At 42.7% G+C, this 11,143-nt stretch overlaps 1 protein-coding gene across 1 annotated transcript in view; it reads left to right on the forward strand.

Annotated features, from left to right (window-relative positions):
• CAPRIN2 (caprin family member 2) overlaps positions 1 to 10,903 on the forward strand; it is a 36,258-nt gene extending 25,355 nt beyond the window's left edge. The window contains exons 14-19 of the mRNA XM_081128542.1: positions 329 to 475; positions 3,067 to 3,235; positions 4,746 to 4,922; positions 5,669 to 5,769; positions 8,682 to 8,745; positions 9,999 to 10,903. Of these exons, the coding sequence (XP_080984668.1) occupies positions 329 to 475; positions 3,067 to 3,235; positions 4,746 to 4,922; positions 5,669 to 5,769; positions 8,682 to 8,745; positions 9,999 to 10,567 (1,227 nt within the window). The 3' untranslated portion in view covers positions 10,568 to 10,903. The remainder of the gene's footprint in view (positions 1 to 328; positions 476 to 3,066; positions 3,236 to 4,745; positions 4,923 to 5,668; positions 5,770 to 8,681; positions 8,746 to 9,998) is intronic.
• Positions 10,904 to 11,143: the final 240 nt, after the last annotated feature.

Genomic DNA, 11,143 nt, shown 5'->3' on the forward strand with positions numbered 1-11,143 from the left:
GAATAATATTAGATTCTTAGCCTAATGGAAAATACCATTTCAGGGTTTGAAAAGGGCTAGATAACTCATGGAAAGTTCAGCCCCTCACCCGTGAGACTGATCATCCGTGAGACTCTTTCACTTGGTCAGCAGGCTGTGTAGAGCAGACGCTAGTGTGCATCCTCAGCAGATGAGATTTGAAATTGTAAGCAGAAGCTGTTCTTTTGCATTCCCGTGTCCAGTTGTCACCCTGCGGAACCTGCTGACTTAGGCCGGTCTGGGGGTTAGTGTATGTTAACTGCTTGTTACACGGCAGGCGATTGGCTGATGCGGCATTTCTCCTCCCCAGGCAGCAGTTCCCCCGAGCAAGCAGCCACCTTCACTGGCCTCTCCAAATCCTCCCACGTCAAAGGGCCCTGAGCAGGGCTTCCAGTCACCTCCAGCGAGCAGTGGTTCAGTAGCTGTTAGCTCAGCGCCCTTTCAAGCCATGCAGACAGTGAGTATGGGACGCACATGGTGACTGCAGCTCATTATTCCTGTTGAAAAGCCGTGGTTTCTCTTACATCTGCTGCCGGATACTGTGTGAATAAATTTGCTACTTCGTTACTCTTACTTACATTTGTCCAGTGGAAATACTGTTTGTGGTGGCAGAGGAAAGCCTCAAGAATTTTGAATGGGTGTTTTCTCAGAGCATTTCCCCCTGTGTGAAAATCAGTAGCAGGCAAAGCTGAGGACCCCTGTTAAACAAATAAACGGTGTGGGCGAGAAACATAACTTTGTCGGGATACTAACCCTTTCTATTATCACGCTAGTGATGGTCCATAGCATCAGTAACCCGACACAGAGGGCGCAACCCGGGTGTTCTGTCATTGTTGAAACTTTCATTTGATTTCATCTTGACCTCCTGCAAGTTTTCAGAGGATTGTTCAGATTTGTGTGGTATTTTGGATTACATACATTACAAATTGTAGTTTAAATTTTTTTATGGTAATATTACAACTAGGTTTGTATGTTTATTCTGAAAATACAGAATAGCATAGAACAGTTTTAGGGGAAAACACACACAAAAAGGCTTAGCCAATAAGCACCTTCCCTGATGGTGCCTCACGGCCCACTCCAGGCGGGCACTCCTGAGCGCAGCGCAGGGACTTAGGCTGGGGAACCCACATCCCGCTTCACCAACCCCAGCACGTCCTGCGGGCCGCTTGGAACAGCTTAGTTTCTTCGCTTTCCCTCTCTCCCTGTCAGTCCCTCTTGCACAGAATTGCCACATTGCTTGTACTGACTTTTTCCTGTTTCTAATTAAAAGCAAACAGTGGTTTATTACAGAATGAAATTGACAGTCCTTGCCTGACAGTCAGTAACTTTCAAAGTCTCGTGTAACAACCTGTCAGACTGGTCTCCTGCACGCGCCCGCACGTTCCTGTCACAGTGCCTTTGTTGCTCACGTCAGCCTGTTTTCTTCACCTGTCTGGATTCTGTCCAGTACAGATTGGTGCTCATTCGTTCATTCATTCAAAAACCAAGTAGTTATGGAGCCAGGCACTGTTCTAAAGTTTCTGGGGTTGTAACAGTGAAAAAGAGACAAGTCTTTGTGCTGAAGAATCTTACTCCTTTTTTTTGGAGGTGGGGGGCTAGAGAGAAAAGTATGTATATAACACATCAGGTGCTATGTGTTGCGAGGAAAAATAGAGGAAGGTAAGGAGAGTAAAGAGTAATCGAAGCGCAATTTTACAGACCATGGCCAGAGTCTGCACAGCCCATTGCCTGCCACGTGATAGAAATTCAATACACTGCAGAGTTTTTAAAAAAATATCTTTATTGATTTCAGAGAGAGGGAAGGAGAGGGAGAGAGAGAGATAGAAACATCAATGATGAGAGTCATTGATCGGCTGCCTCCTGCACGCTCTTGACTGGGGATTGAGCCCGTAACCCGGGCATGTGCCCTGACCGGGAATCAAACCCCGATCGCCTGGATCCTAGGTGGACGCTCAGCCACTGAGCTACGCCCGACTGGGCCACTGCAGATTTTTTTCATTCATCTTTAGGTTTTGAAAGAGTGCCACTTTCCCCTAAATAGCTTTCATTCTCAGTGAGCACAGTAGCAGGAAGATTGACTTTCGTACTTGGGTTTTAATTGTCAGAAATCAAATAGAAGCTTTTGTTTTTACGATGGTAAAATATGCATAACATAAAATTTACTGTTTTAACCATGTTTAAGTATATAATTCAGTGGCATCCACAGCATACAACCATCACTGCTGTCTATTTCCAGAGTTTTTTTTGTCATCTAAACAGAAACTCTGGACCCATTAAATAACCCCTTATTCCTCCCTCTTCCAAGCCCCTGGTAAATCTCTTCTACTCTCTGTCTCTCTGAATTTATCTATTCTGGGTACCTTGTATAGGTGGAATCACAATATTTGTCATTTTGTATCTGGCTTATTTCACATAGCATAATGTTTTCATTCATGTAGCAGGGATCAGAATTTCATTCTTTTTTCTGGCTAAATAATATTCCATTGTGTATAACATTTTGTTTATCCACTCATCTGTTGATGGACACTTGGGTTGTCCCCATCTGTTGGCCATTATGAGTAGTGAACATTGGTGTACAAATATCTACTTGGATCTCTGCTTTCCATTTTTGGGTATATGTCTAGAAGTGGAGTTGTTGGATCACATGATAATTCTATGTTTAGCTTTTTGAGGAACCATGTACTGTTTTCTACGGTGGCTGCACCGTTTTACATTCCTATTAGCAACACAAGAGGATTCCAGCTTGACCAAAATGTTGCCAACACTTGAATTGTCTTTTTTTTTTTTTTTAATAATAGCCATCCTAATGGGTATGATGAAGTAGTATCTCAGTGTAGTTTTGATTCCTATTTCCCTAATAACTAATGACGTTGAGCATCTTTTTACGTGTTCATTGGCCATTTATCTTCTTTAGAGAAACGTGTATTCAAGTCCTTTGCCCATCTCATAGAAGTTTTTGAATGTTGCAGAGTTTTGCTGGATGTCACCCTGAACCCTTTTCTATGAAACTTCCCGAATGACAGTATATATATACCCTTGTCTTTTAAGGTATTTAATGTTAATGCACCTCTGCCGCCACGGAAAGAACAGGAAATAAAAGGGTCCCCCTATTCCCCTGGCTACCATCAAAGTTTTACTACAGCAAGTACACAAACACCACTCCAGTGCCAACTGCCAGCTCTACACGTGGAACAAACTGTCCTTTCTCAAGAGACTGGTAAGATCTGCGTGTGTGATATTTGAAGACTTAGATGACAGCTAATGGAAGGGAAGGAACTGTGCAGTGACACCTGAGCAGTTTTTTCCTGAGTAGTAAGCATTCTCTCTCTACATGTTCAAGTGCTGACAAAGACTTAATGCCTTTCCCTCTATTTAGTGAAGTTCACTTCAGCTTCTGTAGAGGTGGAACTCAGATGGTCGACTTGTATGAATATAGAGGCTCATACTTTTAACCCTGGGCGCTTTGATTGCCACAGACAGTGACAGAGGTGGATGGGGCATTGTCCGGCTGCTTTTAGGAAGGGTTGGAAACCTTTCTGTTAACTCTTTTAGCACAGACTGGTGGCTCTTTGGCCTTTGCTCTTTTCTTTCTTCTTATAATAAAAGCATTGATTAATGCTACACTGTAACTTAGTACGCTTATTGCACTGTTTGCTTAGAGATGAGAGATTACTTTGATCTTTCATGCTCTTCTAAATCATGCAAGAATCAGCAACTTTGTAGTTATTTCCTAATTTAAGAGGCACTTGTAGATTTTTAGTGTTGGTATTTCAGACCCCCATTGAGTCTTCTAAACCTCGAAGCTGAGCAAATGAATTGCGTGTTCTGGGTGCTTGGTGAATCACGGAGGCTGTGACTGTAAGCCCCTGGACCTGGCCACAGATGATCTCACTCTCGTCTCACCTGTACTGGGAAAACGCAGGGCAGGGGATTCACTGAAAGGAGATTTTTGTCATATGCCTTCTCAGTTATAGTAGTAATGAAAATCCATTTTCTTTTACTCCTTGATCTGGAGTATTTAGCCTTTTTTTTCTTTCATTGTGGTAAAATATATAAAACATAGAATTTATCATGTTGACCATTTTTAAGTATACGGTCCTGTGGCACTGAGTACATTCAGGCTGTTGGGCAGCCACCACCGTCCCCCATCTCCAGGACTCTTTCTCTTCTGCAGCTGAAACTCTGTTCTCATTTAACACTCAGTCCCTGTCCCCCTTTCCCTCCAAACCCCGGCAACCACCATTCTGCGCTCTCCGAATGTGACTGCCCTGGGTACTTACCTTACGTAAGGGCTGTCACAATACTTGTCCTTCTGTGACTGGCCTGTTTCACTCAGCGTGTCACTCAGCCCAGTGTCTTCCCTGGTGATGTCAGAATTTCCTTCCTTTTTAAGGCTGAGTAATGTTCCATGTAAGTATACAGGGTGGGGCAACAGTAGGTTTACAGTTGTGAGTACACGGAACACAGGGTTTATTCTTGTATTATTATTTATTGATTATTGTGTTTTCCATACGAACAACTGTAAACCTACTGTTGCCCCACCCTGTGTATATAGAGAGCTATTTCTCTCTCTATATATTTATACGTATATAGCACCTGTTTTTGTTTTTTGTTAACGGGAAACCATTGTATTAAAGGTTTTGATACATAGTGACTTTTAGGTATAAAGAATATTAAATCTTGATTACAATTTAATTCGTGGATTTTAAAACTGTTTCTTTACGCAGCAGGTTATCCTGATGGAGCTATTCAAGTAAGCAACGGGAGCCTTGCCTTTTACCCGGCACAGGCGAATGTGTTCCCCAGGCCCTCTCAGGCTTTCGTCAGTAGCCGGGGGTCTGTGCGAGGATGCACTCGGGGGAGATTACTGACCAACGCGTACCGGTCCCCTGGTGGCTATAAAGGTATGCTCTGCATAAAATTTAATTACACTGAATTATTTTGTTTATGTATTTACTTGACTCAAACTATTTTTACTTTTCCTGTTTCTTTTTGTAGTTGTCATTTATAATGTAGTAAAGAAGCCCCCATTTCTGCAAAATACAGTATTTAATATCCCTGTTCTCTAGAACAGAGGAACTTTTTGTATGAAAAGCAGATTCATCTGTTATTGACTGAAGTGAAACGTTGAGCATCTTTTTTTTTTCCCCAGGAATGAATCTTGGTTTTCATAGTTGAATACGTTTTTGTTAACTGACTTGATTGCTCGAAATGTGTCATAACTAGACGATGCCCATTTTCTAGTTATTTGTCTATCAGAGTATGCCACAGATAAAAGCACAAACTTAGAGACTGTAATAGTGATATTCTCTTTAGTTTTAAATGTGTTTCCAAGTATTCCAGTCACGGCTCGGTGTTAGCAAAGTACACAGAAATCTTAACTACCTATTTACCTAACTACCACCATTTCCCAACCCCACCTGCATTCCAGCAATAGCAAATTTCTGCAGTTGGCTTATTTGAAGTTCGCAATATTTTATAAATGTCTGTCTTATTGTGGAAGCATATTGATAGAGTTTGCTTAAAGAAGGCATAAATCTAATGTTGGCATTGTAGGATCAGGTTTACTTTTAAAATGGTATACAATTAGACTATTTAAAAGTTTAGTATAAGTTTGCTCATAATTTTATGTAAGTTGTTTATTTATTAGGTTTTGATACTTATAGAGGACCTCCTTCAGTTTCCAATGGAAATTACAGCCAGCTGCAATTCCAGGCGAGAGAGTATCCCGGGACGCCTTATTCCCAAAGGGTAAGAAGAGTTGTCGGAGTTGAATAGTAGTCCCATTGTTGATGCTGAGCTGGTGATTTTTCTGTAGTGCAGTCATCATTTGTTTTGTATAAGGCACTCTTAGTTTTTACTCGTCAGTACTGTGAAGAGTTGAGTTGGAAGCTTTTCTAGTAACCCACCGAGGATCAGAGACAACTTAGAAGGTCTTGAGGACTGTATTAATCATGTTGTTTGTATTAATTCATGTCATCTTCAACCTGTAAGAGAAACGGGGGTTCAGAAACATGTTAAATAACTTGTCTAAGGTCACTCGGCAAGTAAATAGTAGAACTAAGATTAGAATGCAAGCTCCTTAACTCCATGAATTTTTTTTTTTTAATGTCTTTATTGATTTCAGAGAGAGGAAGGGAGAGGGAGAGGGATAGAAACATCAGTGATGAGAGAGTCATTGATCGGCTGCCTCCTGCACGCCCCCTGCTGGGGATCGAGCCCACAACCCGGGCATGTGCCCTGACCAGGAATCGAACCGCGATCTCCTGGATCCTAGGTCGATGCTAACCACTGAGCCACGCCAGCTGGGCGAGCGCCCCTGATTTTAAGTTTGCTATATTGCCTCAAATTTTACTTTTCTAGATATCAAGTATAGCAAAGCCCTTTTTAAAAACAAGTTTAATTTTTTGGTATATTCTGATTTGAATAGCTCAGCAGATATTCTTTACTATAAATGACAAAACTTTGATAGGACGATGTTAGACACTCCACCTTGGGAGCTCCCTGTCATCATCACATATGAACATATATGCTACATCAGCATTTTCACTTCTGAAGTTTTATAAGCCTTGAAGCACGGTATCCTACGGAGTTCTGTTGGAAATGTATGAAGTACCTGCACTAGAAGAGCCTGCCGTTAAGGGAGGAAAGCTGGGTGCCTGTACAAAGGCAGCCTTGGAAAGAGGCAGAGAGCACACCCTGGAGAACGTACCGAGTCGCCTAGTGACGTGTTTGACCCGATACCAACCACTTCTCTTGTGTGACCACAGGCATGTTATTTAAACTTCCTGAGCTCTAGGTCCTCATCTGTTAGATGAAAACTCATCTGTTTCAATTGCTCATCCGACTCTGAAGTGCTGTGAGGATTACTCTGTGAGATACTCTGAAGATTAAATGAGCTAATACGTAGGCTTAGCACCACACGCTGGGTGTACATCAGGCAGGCGGGTGTTAGCTGCTGTTACGTGATCCTCAGGTACTGTGCGAAGGGGGCTCTTTGGTTAATGTAGACTTCAGTAGTGGACCTGGCTGTTCTTTATAAGTTCTCATGTGAGGATATGCTTATTGATTTTAGAGAGAGGGGCAGGGGAGAGGGGGAGAGAAAGAGAGAGAAACAGAACATTGGTGAGAGAGAACATCGGCTGGTTGTCTTCTGTACTCACCAGACACGTGCCCTGACTGGGACTAGAACCTGAAACTTCCGCCTACGGGACAGCGCTCCTGCCGCAGCTCCAGGGCTGGTCCTGTCTTCTGTTCTTTCTGTTCTTAATCCTCAGCTGAGGCTCCCTTTTCCATTGCTTTTCAGAGAGAGTGGAGGCAGAGAGAGAGAGAAACACTGATGTGCAAGAGACACATCGATTGGCTGCCTCCCGCCTGTGCCCCGACCCGGGCTGGGGACGGAGCCTGCAGCCGAGGTCCATGCCCTTGGCTGGAATCGAACCCAGGACCCTTCAGTCCACAGGCCAGTGCTCTAGCCACTGAGCCAAACTGGCCAGGGCTGGTCCTGTCTGTTCTTCACACCAACATTCTAATATTTTTGTGCACTGCTTTAAATGTCTTCCTGAGGAAACATAATATATTAATAATAGTGGCTGCTATTGGAAAGAGGGCTCTAGGGGAGGAGGCTTAATTATTATATTCGTTGCATACCTTCTTGTATTATTTAAATTTTTTATTACCTGTATTAATCTACACCACTAAGTATTCTTCTCACGGGTTGTGTGGAGGTGGACTTTTATCATACCTGGAGGCAGTTTAAAATGCTGCCTCTTGAACGTTTTTTCTTGAAGATCATAGATTACATTTCCAGGGACTAATACATTCATACAGTATAATTCTTGTCAATTCCCCTGTCAAGACAAAACAAAGCCCTAACGTACTTTGTACTTGTCTTTATAGTTAATAGAGCAAGATTGAAATAGTCTGTGTTCCTGCTTTATTATCTCCCTTTTTTAAAAAATACATCTTTATTGATTTCAGAGAGAGGAAGGGAGAGGGGGAGAGAGAGAGAAACATCAATGATGAGAGAGTCATTGATCGGCTGCCTCCTGCGCGCCCCTGACTGGGGATCGAGCCGGCAACCCGGGCCTGTGCCCTGACCGGGAATCGAACCTCAGTCTCCTGGGTCCTAGGTTGATGCTCAACTGCTGAGCCACGGCCAGAGGGGCTCTCCTTTTATATTGAGATGAGGGACAGAAGGCCATGCCATATTTTTAAATTTCTTTAATTGCCTAGCATTGTATCTAGGCCCTGGCTGGGTAGCTCCGTTGGTTAGAGCGTTGTACCTATACGCCAAGGTCGTGGGTCCGATCTCTGGTCAGGGCACATATGAGAAGCAACCGATGAATGCATACGTAAGGGGAACAACAAGTCGCTGTATCTCTCTACCTTCCTCTCTCTCAAATCAATAAGAAATAAATTAAAAAATGTATTAACGTATCTAATCGGTCAGGTTCATTAACAGGTGAAGCAAGTATTGCTACTGTTGCCCTTGTTATTTGTTTTTCTTGGCGTTTGGAAACGTCTGAGCCTCTTTGGAGGAGACCAGATTAAGGGCTCAGAGGACTTTAATCTTACAGAATTACCAGCCAGCAATCCTGGGTAATAACTAATTATTGTCTTGCACTTTGGGGGCCAAGGTAAATATTATGTGTTTGTTTTAGGATAATTTCCAGCAGTGTTACAAAAGAGGAGGGACATCTGGTGGTCCTCGGGCAAATTCAAGAGGTAAGGATAACTGAGTAGTTTATTTACCCCAAACTGCCTCATCCTGTGTCAAGTTCTACACTGTTTTCAGCACTTATCTTGTTGAGGTTTTCAGTTTGCTTAAACTGTAGTGCTGAAGACCTGAAGGAGAGATTAGACTACTTAGAAAGGCTGTGGAAATCTGTTTTCAATTTAATTAAAAGTGTAAAAAGTGTGTGTGTTTTAATTTTCTTGACACCAGAGCACAGTTTATTTAACCTTAGATATACAGGGTGGGGCAAAAGTAGGTTTACAGTTGTGAGTATGGGACACACAGAATTTAGTTTTGTATCATTAATGTATTATTGTCTATGCAGACAATCGTACACTTACCTTTGCCCTCCCTCCCGTATACTCGCAATGCCAACATCAAGTCATTTCATGGGATGTTTCAGGATGGTGGTCTTCGTGATAACAGGCACTAGCGAGTCCTCTAGTGTCGCTACACTGATACATAGGTATAAGCAACAATTAAGATACACGATTAAGATTTGAAACAAGCACAGGAAACTTGTAATACTGTTTAAAATGTGAAGGTACTATTTAAAGATTCAGTGTAACCGAGAAAGTCAACAATTACTAAAGATTAACTTTGTCACAGGAAAACAGTCCTTTTTTTTTTTTTTTTTTTAAAGAAAGGAGCCGATATTCGCATTGCCTTTGAAGCAGTATTTTTGTACAGTGCTTGAAACATTTTGTGACATCACATTAACTTGGACATAAAGAACAAGCATCTGTCATGGGCTTAGCTCCATACCAAAATATCCTCGAATGGCTATAGTTCTGAAAGTTGGTTCTTTTAGGTATCTCAGTTTTATTGAGTTTTTCTACATCAGAAACTTGGAGTGGGTTTATCACTGAGGAATTAAGAACAGTGAGAATTAGGAGAAAGATGAAGTGAAAAGAATGTTTAAGCCTGGGTTTTAAAAAGTCTTTCCTAACCGTAACTAGTGGGTTAAGTTATCCAACCTTTTGAGGGCCTAATTTTTTTAATCTTAAAAAAAAAATAAAACTAGGCAGGATCATCCAAGTCCCTTCTGGCTTTAGATTAGTGGCATAAAAGCCTATTGTGGGAAAGACTTGGAAAGCATCCTGTAGCTGTACTTCATTGCTTTTGTTTTGGAATTGACTATAAAATGTATCTTTATCTGTGTTTCAGTAGCCGACTAATGTTAAATACTGTGTTCAAAGCTAACTGCTTCATTATGAGAAACTCACTGTTGCTAATAAAACAGCAGGGTGGAGTGATTCTTCTCAGGTGAGCAGCCCAGAAAGAGACAGCGAAACCTTTAACAGCGGCGACTCTGGCCAAGGAGACTCCCGCAGCATGACGCCTGTGGACGTGCCGGTGGCAAACCCAGCCGCTGCCCTGCTGCCGGTCCACGTGTACCCCCTGCCCCAGCAGATGCGGGTGGCCTTCTCCGCGGCCAGAACCTCCAACCTGGCGCCTGGGACCTTAGACCAGCCCATTGTGTTTGACCTGCTCCTGAACAACCTGGGGGAGACGTTCGACCTTCAGCTCGGTAGGTTCAGTTGCCCGGTGAACGGCACTTACGTTTTCATCTTTCACATGCTGAAGCTGGCGGTGAACGTGCCGCTGTATGTCAACCTCATGAGGAACGAGGAGGTGCTGGTGTCTGCCTACGCCAACGACGGCGCCCCGGACCACGAGACGGCCAGCAACCACGCCGTGCTGCAGCTCCTCCGGGGGGACCAGATCTGGCTGCGGCTGCACAGGGGGGCCATTTATGGGAGCAGCTGGAAATACTCTACGTTCTCGGGCTACCTTCTTTATCAAGATTGAAAGTCAGCACGGGATTGAGGACAAACCGGTGATGTTCTGCTCAGTGGGAGTAGAGGAAAAGACGAATTGGTTTAGGGAAATGTTTTCATTCCTAGAGGAAGGAGGAGGCTCCTTATTTTTGTTTTCCTCCCCAAGGTGAAAAAACGTCAAGCTGAATGACAATTAGCACTAATCTGGCACTTTATGAATTGTGATGTAGCCTCGCTAGTCAAGCCGTGAATGTATATTGTTTGCACTTAACCCTTAACTGTATTAACGTTCAGCTTACTAAACTGACTGCCTCAAATTCAGGCAAATTATAATGCCTTGTTGTGCCTCAATAAAGAAGTTACCTGCACCCCTGGTGTTCTTACTTGATTAAACATTTAGCTGAGAGGTAAAATATTTTTTGCATTCATCACTGATAACTCTGGAATAAGATTATTTATGGGTTCATACTAATATGTGAAAATAAGAAGCCATTTATATATAACAGTTCCTTTTAGAGTCACTTTTCTCTGATATTATACATGTCACCCATCAAAAGATTTTTATGTTTTGCATTGGCTAAATCACATATTTTCCTTGAGGCTACCT

Source organism: Miniopterus schreibersii (genome assembly GCF_964146895.1).
Source record: "Miniopterus schreibersii genome assembly, chromosome: 2".
In the NCBI taxonomy this organism is placed as follows: domain Eukaryota; kingdom Metazoa; phylum Chordata; class Mammalia; order Chiroptera; family Miniopteridae; genus Miniopterus; species Miniopterus schreibersii.